At 48.8% G+C, this 20884-nt stretch overlaps 1 protein-coding gene across 2 annotated transcripts in view; it reads right to left on the bottom strand.

The window, feature by feature from the left end:
- ASXL2 (ASXL transcriptional regulator 2) overlaps positions 1-1273 on the bottom strand; it is a 133498-nt gene extending 132225 nt beyond the window's left edge. The window contains exon 1 of one of the 2 annotated variants that reach the window (XM_055809519.1): positions 1031-1273. In XM_055809519.1, coding sequence (XP_055665494.1) covers positions 1031-1087 — 57 coding nt within the window. In that variant the 5' untranslated portion in view covers positions 1088-1273. The remainder of the gene's footprint in view (positions 1-1030) is intronic. The other variant, XM_055809517.1, reaches the window with a different exon arrangement.
- Positions 1274-20884: the final 19611 nt, after the last annotated feature.

The raw sequence follows: 20884 nt of genomic DNA, 5'->3' as shown, positions 1-20884 counted from the left end.
TAACTGCATCTTATCTCCTGGAAGAAGAACAGCTATTTTGATGCCTTTCAAACTGTAAATACATGGCCCAAAAAATTCACCATTCATTAAAATAACACTTGCAAGTCTCAGCCGCAGATGCCTATTTACATTTGCTTTCTAGCCAGACTTTTCAAGTCTTGTTTTAACAGATACCACTTTCAGAATGGTAATGACAAAACCTGAACTCCTCCCCCTCTCCATTAGGCAGACCCAAATGCAAGCTGCAAATACAGATATCTCAGGAGCATATGTTGTGCTTTCGCAATTCAACAGTTGTGTTCAGCTCCTGCAGGTTGCACTTTTTTAGTTTCCTCTCTTTTTGCTTGTCCCAGCACTCAACTTCCCTTTTATTTTACCCCCCTTCTAACGTGCCTGCCCCACGCAGAACTACAGCAAGTCCATCTTGAAAACAGGGCAATAACAAACTAACAAGATAGTAACAAAGACTGTCAGACTGGGAAATTAGAAGATAAAAACTCTCCTTTTAGGGCTTGCAACTCACTACCTGACCCCAGGCAAGTCAGTAGCTCCTACTGCAACAAGTGCTGCTACAGGAAAGGCACCAAGAACACTGAAAATACTGAAAAAAAACTCCCATTGTACAGGATAATATTTGATGGCACATATTATTCACACCCTCATTAATCACAGCGTTTTTGCAAATATGAAAAGGTAATCCCACCTCCACAGAGCTTCCCATATAAATTCATCCCTAGAAACATTAAGCAAGTGTAGAAAAGGTCAAAATAAAAATAAAAAAATAAAACAAACCCTGGCCATGCAAGCACACGGCATCGGAAGCAAGTTGGAGACATGGGGCTGGGGGTTGCAAGGGGCAGCAGGGGGCGGCAGGGGCAGGCCGGCAGCTCACACGGACCCCTTCCCCCGCGCACCCCGGCAGCCCCACCCCCCGCCGGAGGCAGCCCCCCGCACGACCCGCCGCGGCCGAGATGCCCCTGACACGCCCCAACCGCCTCAGGGCCTACTGCCCCCCGCAGGCCCCGCGTACCGTCCGGGCGGCCTCTGCCCAGGTCCTGCCCTTCTTCCTGCGGCCCTTCTCCCTCATGTCGGACGCGACAGGGCGCAGCTGACTCCGAGGTACCCTGAGGGCTCCGCCCGTCCGGGAAGGGGGGGGGGGGGGGGGGAAGCGGGGGGGGGGAAGCGGCACGGGCGGCGGCAGCGGCCCTAAGTGCGGACAGCCCCGACGGCAGCGGCCCCTGCGCCTGCCGCCGCTGCCATATTGGGATCCTACTGTAAAGGGCCGCGGTCATGTGACCCCGCCGCGTGACTCCTCCTACTGTACGGGCGGGGGGAGGGGCGGGGCCGCGCGGCTCAGAGCCCCGCCCCCGACCCGCGCATGCGTACGGCCCGCCCCGCGGCACCGCCAAAGGGCGCGGCCTGAGCGGGGGGGGGGGGGAAACGGGACGGGGACGGGGAGGGGGAGGGATAAAGGGGCGGGGGGGGTGATGGGGGCAGCGCCGCTACCAGCCGGTAGCAAACGGCTCTGGCTCTTTCAGGCCTGGCCCAGGCGACCCCGGGAGCCGCCACTTGCCCGCCTTGACACCTGCAGTCAGCAGTTGCTGTGGGGTGACGGCTAGCCCGCCCTGCTCCTAGCCACTTGCCTTCCTGTCGCGACAGACACCGGGAGCCTCCAAACCCTTCCTGCACCTGCCCTGCTTTCCTTCCCCCCATACCAGCAAGCTCGGCTCCCTGCCACCCATGGCTTTGCAGCAGCAGCAGCCAGCTGCTTGGCTCCCTTCCCTTGCTGCTGGCAACCGTGCACCCCCCCGGGGGCTACCACACGTGGCCCGAGACACCATGCACCCCCATGGGGGCTACCACATGTGGCCCAGGCCACCACACACCTGTGTCTGTGCTCCTCTCCCAGGCACCAACACCTGCGGTCGGAGCTGCTGTGCCCTGGCATCACACACCCTGGCATCACTGGCACCCTGGGTGCCATCTTCCTCTGTCAGCACCTCCGCTGTTGCCCAGAGCTGTGGCTGCCTTTGTCCCTTACGCAGCCCGCTGACCACCACCTCCCTCACCAACACTTACTGCCTGCTCCCATCCCCGTGCTGCCAGGACAGGCTGTCCCAGCTGTTGGGTGTTCTCCTGCAGTGCTGCTCCACATGCTTCTGGTGCCCTTTGCAGCACAGCTGTCCCCCTGTCCCATCTCGTCCTCCGGAGCTGCAATCCCTTCCCATCTTCTCTTGACCGCTTCTGCCCATGGAAGCCCCAGGAGCTCCCAGGTGATGCTCCCACCCCACCCGGACTTGTGATTGTATTTCCATCTTCTTTCCTGTTAAAGGTGGGACATCGCTGACTGGCTAGAAAAGCTAATTCTCTTTGAAAAGCTATTTGAAAGCCAGACCTTGTTACCTACCTGCAAAGGACATGTGTCTATGCAGCATCTCAAATGGTTGCTTGTTCCATACTGTGGTTTCATAGAAAAATGAGCAGCTTCTCACACTGTGCAGCTTCTCACACTGTGCAGCATCGTATGTTCCTGTTTCTATGGGAAGAGAATGTGGAAAATTGTAGTATGTATCTGCGGGGGAAAGCCACAGTGCCAGGGACAATAGGTCTTCTAACAACAGGTCCCTTTTTAAGGGCCTTTAAGGTCCTTAAAGGTGTTTGTACACCTTTGTTCTCACAGCACCTTCAGCAGGTTGTGAGCTCGTGTGCAGTGACTAGACAATGATGCCAAAACAGACCAATGTGCATAAATGTACAGTATAAACTGTCGTGCAATACAAAATTGAACTGAGTATCAAGGGAAAGGAGTGAGTTCTCGTAACGAACTAACCTTTGGGGAACAGTCACTCGCCAAGGCTATGGAAGCGGTAAGCCAGTCCAGGATCAAAGATGAAAGGCCACTTCTCCACCTCCTAGGTGAATCCCAGACTGACTCCCTGACCTGCAGCTTGCTTCTTTTTCTGAAATGTAGTGTGGTACCTGCTCCAGCCCACGATGTTAGTGGCTCTTTGGATTTACACTGCGAGTCATAAATTCACAGAGGCTTTGGCTGGAAGGTCTCTAGTTCAATCTCACATAAAGCAGCACTGTCAGCAGCCTCAGGCTGGGTTAACTGCAGCATTGGCCATGTCCTGAAATCATCCAAGCTTGGAGATTCCTCCCCCTGCCTGGCTGACCTGCACCAGTGCGCACCTGCACCTTCTGGAGGAGTTTTTCCTGCTGTCCAAGCTGAACCTCCAAACGGTGGTTTGAGCCACTGCCCCCGTTACACCACAGTACCCAGAGCGGCTGGGCTCCGTCCTCTTCACGTAGTACTGGGCTGCTCCGAGGTGGAGCAAGCACTGCAGCCCCAGCCCCTCCTCGTGCATTGCATGCCCCATGACCTCGAGCATCTTGGTAGTCCTGTGCTGCCTCTCTCCAGCTTCTCCCCATCCTTCTTGAACCGGAGGCAGCCCAGATTAAAACTTTATACAACGTGGGGCCCCAACAGTGCCAAATACAGGGGGAACAGTAATTTTTCCTCCTGTAGCCAGCATGCCACTTGTCTAATTTGTGGTGAGGTCACACCACCAGCTCGTACTCAAACATCTGCATCTGGAGCACCTCTCCTAGGAGGAAAGGCTGCGGGAGCTGGGGCCGTTCAGCCTGGGCAGGAGAAGGCTGAGAGGGGACCTGAGCGATGCACACAGGTACCTTAAGGGCCAGTGTCAGGGGGCCGGGGCCGGGCTCTTGTCAGCGGTGCCCAGCGACAGGACAAGGGGCAACGGGCACAAACTGCAGCACAGGGAGCTTCGTGGGGAGGGCAGGAAAAACTTCTTTCCCTTGAGGGTGCCGGAGCACGGGGACAGGCTGCCCAGAGAGGCTGCGCAGTCTCCTTCTCTGGGGACGTCCAGAGCCCGCCTGGCTGCGGCCCTGCGCAGCTGATGTAGGAGAGCCTGCTTGAGCAGGGGGTGGGCTGGGTGGTCCCAGGGGTCCCTTCTGACTCCCACCATTCTGTGATGCTGTGATCCTGTGATCTGACCTTTTTCTCTGGGCTCCTCATGTCCCCATGTACCTGGTGAGATGCCTTCACCACCTCTTGTGGCTCAGTGTTTTGTGTGCATTCTGCTGTCTAGCCATACTTCACTCTAGCTTATTTAACAGTAGCTTCCGGGGTTTTAAAAAAAAGAAAAGTGCACATTCTGGATAAAGTAAAACCAGATCATTCATCCAATGAGCTAAGGAAATATTTGTGGTCTAAGATAATCACATACCACATATCAATTGTTTCATCTTAAGGATGTGAGCCATCATGTTATTCCACTCAAATTTTACATTAAGCCTGGAGTTCTGAATCTTAAGTTACTCTCTGAAGGTCATTTAATTTCCAGATTGGAAGTCAGACAAGCTGGAAGACATTAATCACTGGCTTTGAGATCATTAATGACATGGCCACAGCAGTGAGCAACTCTATCTGATAGCAACTGACTGCAGGAAAGGACAGAGTATGACTAGAAACATTTTTTGCAAATTTTTACACAAAATACAAATTTTTTCAGAGGATAGGTGTGGGGGGCACTTACCCCAGATATGTAAGCAGAATTTAAAAATCTTTATCTAAGATATTTTATATTATGACTTATACTGTTTCCACAAACCGGTAGCTGTGAACCCTTGGCAAGAAGCAGAGGTTATCTTTGTCAGTTTTACATTTCCTGCCCTCTTTTATTGTGTATCAATGACAAAAATTCTTGCAAATCCTTAAATTCTGTAGCAAACCACCTGGCAATTAGGGCATACAAGTGAGGTTCAGGTACAAAAATGCCTTTCAGGACCTGAAGAACTAAATCACAGGCCTGTTTAGGGCTTTCTCTGCTCTGATGAAGAGACCAGATTCAATTAACAGATGTCAGCTAACTCCAGTCTCATCTCCATATTGCCTTGACTTAGACGACATCTTTAAGTACAGGGCATTCTGCTCCAAGTCAGCCTCCTGTCATCCCATCCTGTCCTCCTGTCTCCTGAAAAAGAGACCAAAGATACAAAATAAGATATGTGGCCAGTGCAAACAAACACTAAGAGCATATTTCTATATATTTAAATATTTTACTTATTTTTATTATTATTATTTAAATTTTGTATATATTTAAATAATTACTCTTTGCAAGCAAATTGGACAAATGGTAATTTGTTTCCTTAGGTATAGAGGGCACATGTCATCGGTTTTACGAACTACTTTTAACATGACCTGTTAAATAAATAAATAAATAGAACCCCACAAGATGTACATGCCTCAAAAGCTCAACACACCATTAATTATAACTCTGTCTTTTGAAAGTATCCCTAATGTTTCCAGTCTATAGCAGGGTTTGTGCTAGCTTCCATTCAAGCTGCAGCCATTCAGAACACTATTCAGCAGTCTTGGGCAAGGATCCTGTATCTGGATAAAAATGCCAGGGAAATTAGGTCTAGCAACAAAGTGTCCTTTGCAACTTAACTGTGTCATGGAATTCAATATTTCTGGGGAACTGATCCCCCTACACCATCAATAAAGTACATCAGCCAGTACAGCCATCCTCTGAATGGGTTGAAACTGGAACACATGGCCTGAATTCTCCCCTCCTCATTTGAACTTTGCTCAGGATGACTGTTCACAAGTTCCAAAATGTCTTCTGAGCAGAACAGAGTTTAATTTGCACCTTTGATGTAAGAACCCACTGACGCAGAGACCTTAGATTAGCAGATTCTAGGCATGGCGGAATTATGCCATGGAATGTGCTGTCTTCGTCGAGAAGGATGGTAGCGGGTGTGTAAAATACCTAATGTAGCAGCTTTCCCCTCGATCAAATAGAAATCTCATCCAGGCTGTCACATACCGTACCTCAGTCACTGCAAAATCCTTCTCCATGCAGTCACACCCTGATTATATCCATCCATGGCTGTTTCATCGTTTTTCTAATCCAGAATTGCTCTTCCCCATGTAGCTCTTCGCTGGCTCTTATGTTAAAAATGAGATCCCCCTCTTCATTTTCAAAAGTGACCACATCCTACCCTACTTACCATCTAACATTCAAATATATTCCCAGATCCACTCAACTTGCAATGCCAGCCCCCGCTGTCCACTCGACTGATTTTCAAACCAGAATATTTCTATGCCTTAAGACGTTACTTTTGTCTCCTATAGCGACCCGTTGCCTCTTCTTTTACACTTCGTCATTGCCCCTTGCAGGCATGCTGTATTTCCGAGGTCGCAGGGCAATTCTGTTCTATGACTAGGAGGTCTGAGTCCTAGAATATGAGTAGCAAATACTTATCACTTGAGATGGAGCGTTAGAAAGTCAGCCCTGAGCTCATGTTTCTTACAGCACTGAGTTGCCATATGCAGGTATATTCATCCCCTGACTTGCAGTCAGCTGAAAGCTGGACACTGCTGAGCCAAGACTTCAGCAATCTCCTCCTCCACTTCTAGCTCCAAATCAGGTCCACAAAGTTCATACGATCTTCCTTTCCTCTGAATCAGTTCCTGTGATGGAACAAATCTACATTTTTAAAACACTAGGACACACGAGTAGGCATCACAATTCTTTTCAGAAGACACTCCCGCTCCTAAGTCACAAAGTGCAACTCCCACAGCTGTTGTCTGCCACATTCCCCATGCTATTCCTTTGAAAGTATAAAATCAAGGATAAAGTTGTATACTGCCTTGTTCACATACCTCCACATTGGCACCTAGTGCTACATAGGGGATTGGGCAGGGCTAGGATTTAACACGCCATCAGAGTTGGGAACTTATCTCCAGGAAGAGAAGCCACTGCCAAACTAAAGTAGCTGTGGTCTGTGTTGCACTCTGGAGCCTGAAAGCTCATCTTTCAAAAGAAAAATAAACAGGCATGCCTCATCAAGGCAGATGATTTATTATTATTAATTATTATAATTAATTATTATTATTATTATTATTACTACATCTACTGTACCACGGTTTCTTTCTTCAGAGGAGCATACAAAGCACATAAAGCTAAGGTGCATAAAACTGGTTTTAGAAGTAAAGCCAGCACGTGTTATGAGAAAGGAAAGTGAAAAAAACCCCAAACAAACCCAATAAAACCCCGGATGAGGCTCTTGGCCAGCAAGCAAAGAGGGAACTTGCTGTGCAGGAGGTCTTGGTGCGTCACCAGGGCAGAGGAGCTCTCTGCGCTCCCCAGGGAGCACCTGCAGCTGCACTGAGCACCTCGTGCTCCGCTGCCTGCCCAGAAGTGTCTGTTCACAGCTGATACCCGCGGCTGTCGGTAGCAAAATGGGCCTGCTTTTCAAATGCTTCCGCGGAGGCTGGGATTTGAAAGTTTTCTGCCTGAGCCTTTCCTGGCAAACACTGGGAAAAGAATTTGCTCCATAGGCTTTCTTAGCAGTGGCGACTTCCCTCTCACTCTTCCCACACAAGGAATTAGGGGGGGCAGGGGGAAGGGACACACACACAACACCAACAAGAGGGCTAGAAGAAACAGTGCATTGATTCAACTTGGAGCCTAACAGGCTCCAAGTGTGAACTTTGTGGACCTGATTTGGAGCTAGAAGTGGAGGAGGAGATTGCTGAAGTCTTGGCTCAGCAGTGTCCAGCTTTCAGCTGACTGCAAGTCAGGGGATGAATATACCTGCATATGGCAACTCAGTGCTGTAAGAAACATGAGCTCAGGGCTGACTTTCTAACGCTCCATCTCAAGTGATAAGTATTTGCTACTCATATTCTAGGACTCAGACCTCCTAGTCATAGAACAGAATTGCCCTGCGACCTCGGAAATACAGCATGCCTGCAAGGGGCAATGACGAAGTGTAAAAGAAGAGGCAACGGGTCGCTATAGGAGACAAAAGTAACGTCTTAAGGCATAGAAATATTCTGGTTTGAAAATCAGTCGAGTGGACAGCGGGGGCTGGCATTGCAAGTTGAGTGGATCTGGGAATATATTTGAATGTTAGATGATAAGTAGGGTAGGATGTGGTCACTTTTGAAAATGAAGAGGGGGATCTCATTTTTAACATGATAAGATAAAATTCTGTCCCCCAAGGTATCTTGTGGGGAACATGCTATTTACCATCTCCTTATGGCTTCAGTCAACAGAACAACACATTCCAGCATTCACCATTCCTCTTCTCTTCTGTACCCTGTTAAGAATTTGCTGCAAGGGTGTGGTGAAAATCACCATTTTTATCCCTTACAAGAAAATCTGCTTAGGGCATTACCGTATCCACCTGGGTAAAAGGCTGACCGGAGCTGGCCACAGGGAGCAACAGCTGCAGTTGGAAGAAGATCATGATTTTCAGCCAGTTGAAAACCGCCTTTGTTTTAGTCTAATGCTCAAAACATGCCCAGAAACCCCAAATCTGCCCATCTAACAAATTCCAAATAATTTTGTTTCTCTTCGCTCCTACCCGAAGATCAGTATCACACTTCCCTGACAGTTTATCACAGCATTAGGCAATGCACACAGGCTGTCAGGAAGCCTGATTCCATACTGCCTTTCAGAGAACGGATACCAGTTATTTTGGCTTCTTTCACCTAGCACGCCTGCGCCATGCACATTTGCTCCTGCACCTTGTGCAGTATCGCTGTACCCACAGATTCTTCCAGGGCCAGCCACACTAATCACCCAGCTTGCTTTTCTTCATCCGACTTCCACCTGTGTGTAATGACACGCACACAGGTAACTTTAGTTCTACCTGTTACAAAAGCCCACTGCAACGGCAATGGTGAATAACTTTGCAGACGGTGCTCCTGTCTGAAAGCATGGCTTCTCCTGGATGTGCACCTGTGCTAAGCTGACTGTAAACCACTATCAAATCAAGATTTTGCCTTTTTTGAGACGGATGTTGTACCAGCAGGTTTATCCACAAATACCTAACAACAACCAGATAAAACCCCAGCAACCTGCTAAAAATGAAGCAAGGCTAAAATTTATTGTTTGTGAAGTTTTCAGGTGTGCTTTGCATATCTTTCAGCTTTATTTCTATTATTTTAAGTGTTAGAAAATTACTTTCATGTAAAGAAATTAAAATATTGAAGCTTAAATTATTATCCAGTCTTATTCTTCATGATCGTGGATTTTTAGGAGTATATCTGAATCTTGTAAGACTTGGAATCATTGTGATTATCGAATTAATTTCTGTAAGTCACATTTTCACAAATACAAACAAAAGGCAGTAGAAATCATGGATCTTTTTTGCTCCATATCCATTTCTCCTTGCTTCTGCTTACTTACCGGAGAGCCTGCCGAGAGACTGAGTTGCTAGCATACTGCCCTTCCTTCCCTGACAGGCGATAATGCCCACAGAAGCAAGAGTTAGGTGAAGGGATTCAAAGTTCAGATGATGTTGAGTGCATTCTTGAAGATACTCACTTAGTTTCTCCCTTAGGGGTAACAGGAGCCTGACCATAAAGCTACCCTGCAAAGGACAGCCGTGTTACGCATCTTCCCGAAGGGGCTGCGCACTTAGCAGGAGTTAGACCCCAACACAAAATCGCTGTGTGAGCGGTGCTGGTAGCTCAGATGCGGTGCTGTGCTGACAAGGCTCTCCATCTCCAAACCTCACACAGTAGCTGTGAGCTCAGGGAACACTGCATCACTTCTCTCTGTGCACTACGGACCTATCTGAAAGCCCCTTGGAGACCTGAGGAGGTTCTTGCCAGAGAAAAGCAGGTTTATTTGTGTTGTTTCAAATACTATCACCCAGTATTCTTCTTCCTGCACTTGGGGACCCCTGACACAGAAGTCCCTACGTGGCAGAGAGTGCTGAAAGCCCAGCCAGGATCCTTGTCCATCAAGTGCAAGGACTGTTGTCTAGTCCTGGCATGTGAAGAAATGGAGCAAAACCCTAAAAGTCAAGCAGGAACTACACTCCACTGGATGCTTCTCGGGAGGACATTCTGCCCCACATGCCAGCACCTCCAAGGACCCATGCCCCACACAAGTCTGTCTTTCAAAAGCACCTGTGCAAGCCACAGAGTTAAACTGTTGGTGCAAGGTCCTGCACCTGGGTCAGGGCAGCCCCGTATCAGTACAGGCTGGGGGATGAAGAGAGAAGAGCGGTCCTGCCGGGAAGGATTTGGGGGTACTGGTGGATGAAAAGTCGGACATGACCTGGCACTGTGCACTTGCAGCCCAGAAAGCCAACGTACCCTGGGCTTTAGCCAGCATGGCCAGCAGGGTGAGGGAGGGGGCTCTGCCCCTCTGCTCCGCTCTGGTGAGACCCCCCTGCAGCGCTGCGTCCGGCTCTGGGGTCCCCAGCACAGGAGAGACACGGAGCTGCTGGAGCGGGGCCAGAGGAGGCCAGGGAGATGCTCAGGGGCTGGAGCAGCTCTGCTGTGGGGACAGGCTGGGAGAGCTGGGGTGGCTCAGCCTGGGGAGGAGAAGGCTGCGGGGAGACCTTAGAGCACCTGCCAGTGCCTAAAGGGGCCGGCAAGAAAGCTGGGGAGGGGCTTTGGGCAAGGGCAGGTGGCGATGGCACACGGGGGAATGGCTTTACATGCGAGAGGGGAGATGGAGATGAGAGATGAGGCAGAAATTCTTCCCTGTGAGGGCGGCGAGGCGCTGGCCCAGGCTGCCCAGAGCAGCTGTGGGTGCCCCATCCCTGGCAGGGCTCAAGGCCAGGCTGGACGGGGCTGGGGGCAGCCTGGGCTGGGGGGAGGGGGCCCTGCCTGTGGTGGTAAGGTGGAACTATTTGGCATTTAGAGGTCCCTCCCCACTCAAACCATTGTGTGATTCTCTAATTCTGTGATCTCAAAAAATATCCCTCAATCCTCTTTCTCTTCATCATTTATCTAGCTCTCAGTGTGGCAAGAAGTATAATAGCTGAAGTACAAATTACAGCTTATTAGAGATGTTGCAGAGCAAGTGGCTTGGTCGGCCAGCTGCTCTCAGGGGTCATTCTCCTCAGATCTAATTTTATCTCTTGAAGCTGTATAGGCGGAAGTGAAGCACAGTTCATTGTAAGGGGATCAGTTCAACCCTGATGGCAAAAGGAAGGACTGACCTTATTATATATGAACACAGCACTATCCCACTTTGTAAAAATCAGGAGCAAGGTTATCACAATCATTTTGCTTTAAGCTTAAACAATTCATATTTATTAAACAGGAATTAACGATAAAGCAGAATTGGTAATCATACAGCCACAGAATGGGTTGGGTGGGAAGGCACCTTAAAGAACATCCAGTTCCCAACCCCCCGCCACAGGCAGGGCCCCCTCCCCCCAGCCCAGGCTGCCCCCAGCCCCGTCCAGCCTGGCCTTGAGCCCTGCCAGGGATGGGGCACCCACAGCTGCTCTGGGCAGCCTGGGCCAGCGCCTCGCCGCCCTCACAGGGAAGAATTTCTGCCTCATCTCTCATCTCTCATCTCCCCTCTCTCATGTAAAGCCATTCCCCCGTGTGCCATCGCCACCTGCCCTTGCCCAAAGCCCCTCCCCAGCTTTCTTGCCGGCCCCTTTAGGCACTGGCAGGTGCTCTAAGGTCTCCCCGCAGCCTTCTCCTCCCCAGGCTGAGCCACCCCAGCTCTCCCAGCCTGTCCCCACAGCAGAGCTGCTCCAGCCCCTGAGCATCTCCCTGGCCTCCTCTGACACCGCTCCAGCAGCTCCGTGTCTCTCCTGTGCTGGGGAGAGCTGGAAGCAGTCAGTCTGTTTAAATCCTTTTCCCCTATTTCTAAAGTCAGATTCAAAGCAAGCAGTGAGCTGGTTGCAGGTTGATACTTCCAGCCAGGAAAAAGAACAAGCAAATATCAGACTGCTGAGCTGAAGCAATGAACAGATAGCTTTTCAGGGCAGGGTGGGGGCGGGGGGGTGGGGGTGGTATGGGGCTACAGCTTTACAATAATTATTTTAAGTTCTGAAAGTGATACAAAACCCAGGAACCCAGAACTTTGTGCGAATCAGTGAATGCGGCCTTGAATGAAAAGTTGAAATATGACATGGTCACTTCACAACAGCGTGGTGTATTGTCTTCTTAACTCTTGTCACCCACCTGCAGCGTGCCTGGGTTGCTGGGAAGGCAGATAGCTGACCTGGGGTTATGCAGAGCCAGCTCAGGTCCAGCAGGACTTCTTTGGTCAGGCAAAGCATTATCCCCATGTGCCCCAGGAAATCCAAGCAGGCCTGCTGCAGAATCAGCTCAGAAATCGCCATATGCTCCTCAGCAGTTGGGTTACTAAATCTGATATGTATGATGGGATGAGCCACATCGCTTCAGTCCAGGTACTGCTTCTGGAGTTAAGCTGACACTTTACATTTTGTGGAAAATTAAATAGTAGGGAATATGGTGCAGTGGCAATGAAGCTAAACATTTAGGAGCCAGTTTTGCTGCAGGACGATAGCTGTATTACATACGTAGATGTGGCACTTAGGGCCATGGGTTAGTGGTGGGCTTGGCAGTGCTGGGTTAACGGTTGGACTTGATGATCTTAAAGGTCTTTTCCAACCAAAGCGCTTCTATGATTCTACTTTGAATTTTCCGCTGTTCAAATCCTTACCTTCCATTACTTCTGATAGTGAAGAGCTGATTGTTCTTCCCAGGTCAAGGAAAGACTTCCAGCAGTATTTCTCTGTTGGTCGGTGATGAGAGCGAGGGTGACTTCTTACTGACATGAGGTAAGTCTGCAGAACCCCTGTAACAGACACAACTGTGCCAGTTGGAGACCTACTTCTCGCTTGAGAAAGCTGACGTTCCCGTATCGGGAACTGCAGCCTGTGGGTGGTGGGGAGATGAAGCGCTTGGTCTTTCCAGTGGCCTTAGCTACAGGCATGGCTCTGTAAGCCACTTTGAGAGAGGCTCATCAGGACTCTGAAATACTTCTATGGGCACAGCCCATGTGCCATCTGTACCAGGGCAGGGCAAAAGACAAGCTCCTGAAGCCTGGACCTTCCTCACCACACTGGGTTTGCTCGGTGAATCCCAGACTATCCCGTTGGTGTGTATGACCAGCTCTGGTGCTGCCTTCAGAGCACCCCCCTTCAGCGCTCACACGCAATCCAGCGAGACTTGTGTAGGTTGTGGTCACCTGGCAGTATCCCTTAAGGCTCCTTGGCCACTTCTTTCCAGCAGATCCCCCTCCTCTGCTGTGAGGTGGGATGCTGGGGCAGCTCTGGTGCCCTCAGTCTCTCACCCCTCCTGAAACTTGCACTACTAGCAGGACTGTCGGGAAAAAGAAACATAAAGCCAGGAACAGAGGCGTTTCATTTCCTATCAGTCCTTCTACCTCAGCAGACAGAGGCACCTGCTCCCCACTGAGTGCCTGCGGAGGGCATCTTCGCACTATGAGCAGCCTTACAAGGCACTTAGAGGCTTTTCTTGGCTTCAGTCTTCACACTGTCCTGGACATACATACCAAGAAAAGGAGACCGTTCCCTTGGAAGGAAAGACTGTGTCGAATGCTGCTAAGGGAAAGACTGTTAACTCAGCTTTGACCCTGCAAGCTATCTTATGATCTTCTGGGCTCCTCCCTTGGCCTTGCAGACACCTTAGCGTATCTCCATTGTTCACAGAACTCCTGATACCTTTCCCTGCCTCTCGGCACGCACCAGGGGCTCCCAAAGACATTGTGTTATTGACAAGTGCTGTAATGACAAACGGGCCCATTCCTTCGGTACCTCAGGCCTCTGAAGCGACAATCTGAAGTTATACCAAGGGTGTGAATGAGGCTTCAGCCCTCCTACCCACCATCACCTATGCCCAACTAGTCAGAAAAAAGTTCCAGATGATGAAGTGCCCTGGCAGGCTGCTACCATGAACAGCTGGGTACTGGGACTCCCCAGCCTGAGGGTACATCATCAAATCCTAAAAGTCCTCCTATTCCAAACCCCTCTTTGACCTCTTTCAGGGACTCTTCCCACAATGCCTATTTCAGGTGAAAGTAATTTTATCCCAAGAACTTACAGAATTATTAGCTCTTTTTTTTTCAGGAGAAATCTTACTACAGGCCATTTCCTGATCGAGCAGTGGATAGCAGTTGGAGATTGATTCTGACCTTAGGGAGGCTGATCTTTGTTTAGAAATTCGAGGGCAGAGTGGTGACACAACCTGGGGCACAGGAGGAGACGTATGAGAAGAAATGTGAAAGAAGGAAGCAAAGAAAACACATGGAAGGCAACATTGCTGGGGATACAGCTGGAGACACACTCTTGGAAGGTGGCACTTTGTGCCAAAGGAGGTACCTCTGACAGGACTGTGGCGGGTGGATAAGCCAAACTGGGGCTGGGACACCCCCAAAGGGACTGCAGCTCCCACACCAAAGCAGGGGAGGTGCAAGAAGCAAGGAGCAGCAGAAGAAAAGAGGAAGAAGCAGGGAGTGGTAGACAGAAACCATTAAGCACTGGCCCCACCTCCTGCATTGCCCATTGCCTCACTCAGTGAGCGCAGCATGCGGTGAAAAGATGGGGAAATGAGATTAGCAGGGAAAGAAGATGTTGGGCTGTGGCAGGGAGCAAAAAGTAATTTCCCAAAGTGTTTGTTTAATTGCTTGTCTTCTAGTTCTTCTCAATACCTAAACCAGTAATGAAAAGCTTATGTTAGCTGACAGTGAATTAAACAAAGTGAAATTTCCTGAGTTGAGACGTTTTGCCCATGGCAGCCTATTGACCTGCAAGATGTTTGCTCCATCTGTGGGGATTTGTCTTCCCTTTAGTGTGGGCCTGATACAACATCCTGCGATTTTGTCTATTCGTGATGTCAAGGATTTTCACAAAAGCAATGGAATTGTCTGTGACCTAACTGAGAAAGGGGGAATGATGACTCCCATTGGGCAAGACAATGGACGAACAAAACACCTTACCTAGACTGACCACCAGATGCTTTGGGACTCACCCTAGATCTTCTGAGCGTGGTGATGTTCTGGGCAAATATGCAGAAATTCCCATTTCTTCCCTCAAAGAAGTCTCTCTAGCTGCTATCCTGGATTCACCCTTGGACAGGATTTTGCTACTGCAGAAGTTGTTCCGTGTTTGTTTGAAATCATGACTCAGTCAGACGCGCACCTAGCGATGGGACCAATCAATAAACCCCTGCAATGGAAGAAGGCTTAGGGGAGAAGGACGAGGGCTCATGAAGCGCAAGGAAGGAAGGAGTGACTGACCACAGCTGTGGCAAATAAACATGAACTGGTCTCAACAAAAAAGTAACTGGAGGGTAGCCTTTGTTTTGGATCAACTGGCTGTATCAGCTGAGCAGATCAAGTGATTGGCTGGATGTTTGTCTCTGAGTTAGTCAAAAGGGTTTGAAAGCTTTCCTGAGCTAGTCAGACCAGCAGTGGGGGAGGGCATCCATGGCTCAGCCCCACAGAGAGTGTAAAATCTGGATGACAAACAACAAGACCTCTGAAGAGAGCAAAGTGCCTGAGCTGGTCTCAGCCTATGGTCCCTTTGCAGGGACTAGGGATGCTCAGGGTCATGATGGTGACCTTATTATGGAGACTGGTAATGGGAATCATGTTTGTGTTGCGATTCAACGGCGTACTGCAATTGCTGTTTTCTGCTGTCATTTGTGCTTGTATTGTGATTTCAGTTCATTGCTGTGCCACTCTGCTTAATTACATGTGTGATTCTCTAATTCTGTGATCTCAAAAAATACCCCTCAATCCTCTTCATCATTTATCTAGCTCTCAGCGTGGCAAAAAGTATATATAAAATATCTTCAAATAAGTAAATTTAGGGTTAAACATTAAACCCTCCGTGGGTGGAATATCTATAAGATCCTGTTCAGAGAGTATTGGGCTCTGACAGGCTATAGGTGAAAAAGTTGCCTTGGGAGTCCCGAGTCATTGAGCTGCCCATAACCGTACGATTCCTCACAACAGACTTTACCTGATCTCCACAAGCATCACTCTGCTTAGTACGATTGTCTAAACGTCATTTAGTAACCACATACTCCTTCAGACAACCACAGCTGTCTTCACTGAGTGCAAGTCTAGAATGAGATATGCAACAGAATGACTTCCAGTGTGCTCCCACAATCTGACACGACAGCGCGATGTGCCCTGCCGTGCGGGTCTGAGCTCATTTCCAACAGTGTAAAAGCTCAGAGCTGGTGAGCTCACCTGTCAGACAAGATGCATCAGCATCCTCAAAGTCAGGGAACAACGAGAGCGAGTCTGGCATTTCACTCATGCACACAAGATTGTCAGACATGATAACAAAACAATAAGATCACTTTGTTCTATTTCCACAAGGATACGAACTTCATTTCCCTTTCCTTGGGAAGTGATGCACTAGGCACCAGGTGCAACTTTCTGCAGTCGGGAGCCTGGAACATGTTAGTGGGTGGGTTATTCCCTGCAGCTGGATTATGGGACCTGTCTTCTGGAGCTGGAGTTTTCCTGTCCTCCTTCACCCTGCGCAGAAAGAGGAAGGGCAGCCGCCGGAGCCAGGCTCCATGGGCCTCCCAAGGGTACTGTTTCTCCTGTTGTAGGGGAAGTTGAGGTACTGCTTTTCTCTTCTGTTCCAAACTTAGCTGAAGGATAAGGCAGGGAGCAATGTGACTAATCGATTTGGTCTCCGATGGGCTGAAATGGTTGCTGTACCAGGAACTCTGCTGCCTGGCTGCTCATCTCATCACGCTCAGTTCAGCTACATCTTCTGACAGCTCACAGCAGGGTGCCGCATGCTTTTTTGAGCAGAAAACATTCCAGTGGACATCTAACCAAAGGAGCTGGAATTATTTCCTGATGAACACCCACCCCAGTGGCCTTCATTCAATTTATTCCACCTAATGTTTTAAATGACTGCTGGAGCTGAAGTACTCTGAGATCTTCACTGGCCTCCTGCAATACATTTGGCAGCTGTATCTGCCCCCACCCTCAGGAGGAGCGTTTCTCTCTTTTTTTCCATGCTTACAAGTTTGATATTCCTTCAAAGGTTTCCCCTCATTACACACCAAATTCCTGGGCGGTGTTTCAGGCCACTCTCATTTCCTCGGGGAAGCTGACACACCAGCCCTGGGCTGGCCACCATCTTCGTCTTCCAATGAAGACAGATGTTCTGGTGGCTGCCACCACTGGCAAGCTGAAGAGGATGATCAAAATCTGTAAGATTGACTCTTCTGTTGCTATAACGTGGGACAACATTGCTAACAAAATTCAACCTGAATTTTCATCCAAGAATTAGTCCGGATCTCACTGTGTCAGAATAGGGACTTCTTTTCCCCTAAACCACATACACCAAGGTCTGGCGTTCTCCCCATCTGTTATGCAGGTGTCTCTGTTCCGTAGCGTGGCCACCTCAAACTCTGTCCAGGCATTAACTGAGCCTAATACCATTCATGAGGTCTCTGGGTATGTTGCTGTTGGAAGAACGCTCCTCTGAAACCTCTGCTGCTCTCTTCCAGCTATTTGGTGGGGTTTGGGTCGTTCTGCTGCCATTCGTAGTGTGAATTCAAACGGAGACAAGCACTCACAGGAGAAAGAAGGTTTAATTCCTACTTCTTCCCTTCCTTTCATGGTTCTTCTGAGACTGAGGAAAACTAAAAGGGAAACTAATTCCTAAGTACAGACAAGTGTGGAATGGCATGGGAGCCAGTGGCTGCTGTGTGCCCCCACCAACATTGCTCTTCAAGGATCAGCGCTTGATTGTCAAGTATACCCAAGAGGCAAATAAACATACAGGCCACACACTTCGAGGCAGAACAGCTACAAATAATTAATATATCCTTCTGCTGGCATAGAAGTTGAGACCAAGGGGACAAAGGACAAGTATATTCTTCCAGACAGAGTATAAATCTGGGGAATTTCATTGTGGAGGAGGTCTGAGATCACCACAGTCCCAGTGGACAGATCACTTTGAATATCTGAAACCCACTGCTGCATTTCAAGATGTGCCATGGAGCACAGCTGGTCACAGAGGGGTCTAGGTCACCTAATTGCAAAAGAACCAGTGTTAGCAAGAGAGCAATGCACAGGAACAGTATATGCCAAATATTAGTGACGTGTCTCCCTTGCTAAAAGCCACTAAAGACTGAGTTAACGGCCTGAAGAAAAAAAGTCACTAGAGAAAAATGTAGGGAAGCGGCATGGAAGAGCCATTGGGGAGAAAAAGAATTAAATTCTTGGGTCTTTGCACAGCTACAGTAGTACAGGGAAAAGTCCACAGGGTGTCATCAGAGCATCAAGGAACAGCAAAAACCCAAAACCAACCCCAAAAAGCTTTTCTGGACTAAAGGCTTCCGGCACAGCTTTTGTCTTGGGAAGTCCATGCAACATATTTTTAGTGACTGTAGTCACCTTCGTGCTGAAATACTTTAAAATTACTCAGTGGTAAAAACATTTAGCTCTTTTGCAACTTTTTATAACAAGTAAATCTCAAAGTACTTTACAAAGATGATGATAAGCTTTAGCACTGCTTTAGGAATAGGAAAATTGGGATTTAGAATACCTGGCTCATCGTGGCTCAGGAATAGGGTCAGGAGGAGAGACGAGCTTTCCTGAGAGCCAGGAGTCCTGATGGTCTTTGTGTCCCTTATGTACGTTGTCCTGGGGCAGGCATGAGGGAGCAGCAGAACCTCAGCCACCACTACCAGGAGTGGCAGAGCTGGACTGAAAGAAAAGCAGGGCTCAGTGACAGCAAGTGTTACCCGCTTTCCTGAAGGAGACTGAGATATAAAACACTTGATAAGCCTTGCTTTGAACTATCCTTGCGTATCTTGATCATACCTCCAAATGTTATGGAGGTTTCAGAGACTAGTCACTATCGCGGTGGCTCATTCTCCACACACAAGAGGAGAGCAAGAAGAGGAACCAGGAGGTGTATAAATTTTCCCTGAACACATCCTTCTGTCCTTGGCACAGGAGACGAAAGGGTGCCCATGTCACTCTGCCCACCCTTCCCAGCACAGACGTTTTTTTGCTGACCCCAGCTCTAGCACCCAGTTCCACTTCAGACACAGTCAGTCCTAAATGCACGTCACTAACCACATGAATGTCATTGCTCTAAGAGTGAGTCTGGCCTGGAGACCAGCACTACTCGAAATTGCTTGAGGCTGTCCAGTCACAGCAGTCACTGGCCATGGAGCAACTCCCCGCGTTTCTTGCAGAGCGCCCCACTCCAAACCTCTTACTCATGTTTCGCGCTGCAGGGAGCGGCAATGGCTCTGCAATCAGTTACCCCTGACCTGCAGGGCTGAGCCCACTAAAACCATCTTCTAACAGTCTGAAAGCAGAGCTGGATGCTCTTCAGGGAGTAATTATCTGTAGGTGTTGCAGGCTGGGGACCTTGCCTTGGTAGCCATCTGCCTTCATCCCATCCCACTTGCCCTCTCTTAGAGTCACAGAAGCTTCTTGCTGATTCTTCTGCAGCTCTTTTGGCCCATGTCTTCAAAGTGATTTCCATCTCTGAGGGAATCTGAATGCTGTGGGTTATGTCAGGATTTATTTAAATGGTAAGTAGCTACTTCTGTGGGCCTTTGATCTTCACCACAACAAACTAGCCACCCAAGTATATATGACATGGGGTATGTCTTTGCTGACAAGGTGGGGTGTAGATGTTTGGCCCCTTCAAAATTTTCACTTACGTTCATCATTGAAAATGTAAATGTTGGCATATAGAGCCGTACAAATCTTAGGCAGAAATTTCAGATATATTACAGTCCTATGAATTGTAGTAAGAAAGAAACTGAATTTGTTATCATGAATTGACCCTATATTTTCTAGATTTCTGTTAAAAAATTACAACCTTTTTTGAACTGTCAGTATATGGGACACAGCTCTTCAAATCATATGTCTATAACCTGATTCAATATTCTCGTCAAAACCGTAGGCTTCTGTGTGATCCTGTAGGACTACAGGGGATAGTTGTTCCAGGGAAGCAAAGAGATCTTCAACCGGAGAAAAGATTCTCCTCGCTGCTAAATCCACTGAATGTCATCAATAAAGAAACTGCAGCAGACATTTGTAAAAAGACAAGCCAGCCCCGAAGAACAAGCAAACAAATCACAAAACAAAACCAAGCTAAGCTGGAAAACACAGACACTCCTGGGTATTTTCTGCATTGCAAATGTTATGAACTTGGATCATCAATATTCATGAGATGCAGTAGCTGAGGGCATCCAAGCACCGCACAAACCTTATGCACGCTCTGCAGGCGCTTGTGCCCTCCTGCCATTGCCTCTGACTGGGACAGGAGAGAGTGACAGAGGCGGCAGCAACGCTTACGTTCATTAGGCCAAACCAGCAGCTGCTCTCCTGGCTGATGGGCTGCCACTGGTGTAGGGAAAAATCAAACAGCCCCCAAGACTGTAACATCATTAACCAGACACCGCAGAATTTGCAAGGAAAGAGCATTTTGGTGACCGGAGCATTTTTACCTCCTCAAAGTCACCCTCTTGTCCCGTGGGATATACCACGTGCATTGCCAAAGCTGACATTTCAGAATGTTTTTGGCAGTTACACTTGTGGAAAAATCCTTTGCCTTTCTCTGCACCCTTCCTGTGGGATTTCTGAACTCCTTTGGAATAAGTAGAGCTCCTGACTGCATGGCGAGGCTTATAATTTGTCATTTTCCCCCTTTTATTGTCTCTGTTACCTAGGGACCTTGCTCTTCTGATCTGCTCGCAGGCTGCCTTCACTGGCAGTGGTGAGATAAATTGAACATGACAAACTCCGACTTTTGCCCTTCTTTACCTTGTCCCTCTCCAGTTCTTCCAGCTCTGCCCAGGGTTCAGCTGCCCTCCCAGGCTGCAGCCCTGCAGGAAGCTCGTATCACAGAATGATGGAAAACAGGATTGGAAGAGATGCTCAGGGGTTATCTCGTCATCTTTTGCCCTCCAGCATGATTAACTGTCTCATAAGCAGTTCTTGACAGCTGTCAGTCTAATCTGCTTTTAAAAGCCGCCAGTGGAAGCAATTCTGTATCATAACATGTGTGAACTACTCCAGCGCTGTGTTAT

The sequence above is a fragment of the Falco peregrinus genome, chromosome 7, assembly GCF_023634155.1.
Source record: "Falco peregrinus isolate bFalPer1 chromosome 7, bFalPer1.pri, whole genome shotgun sequence".
NCBI classification, from domain to species: Eukaryota; Metazoa; Chordata; class Aves; order Falconiformes; family Falconidae; genus Falco; species Falco peregrinus.
Note: the sequence above shows the minus strand (reverse complement) of the source record. Positions and strands in the feature narration are given on the sequence as shown.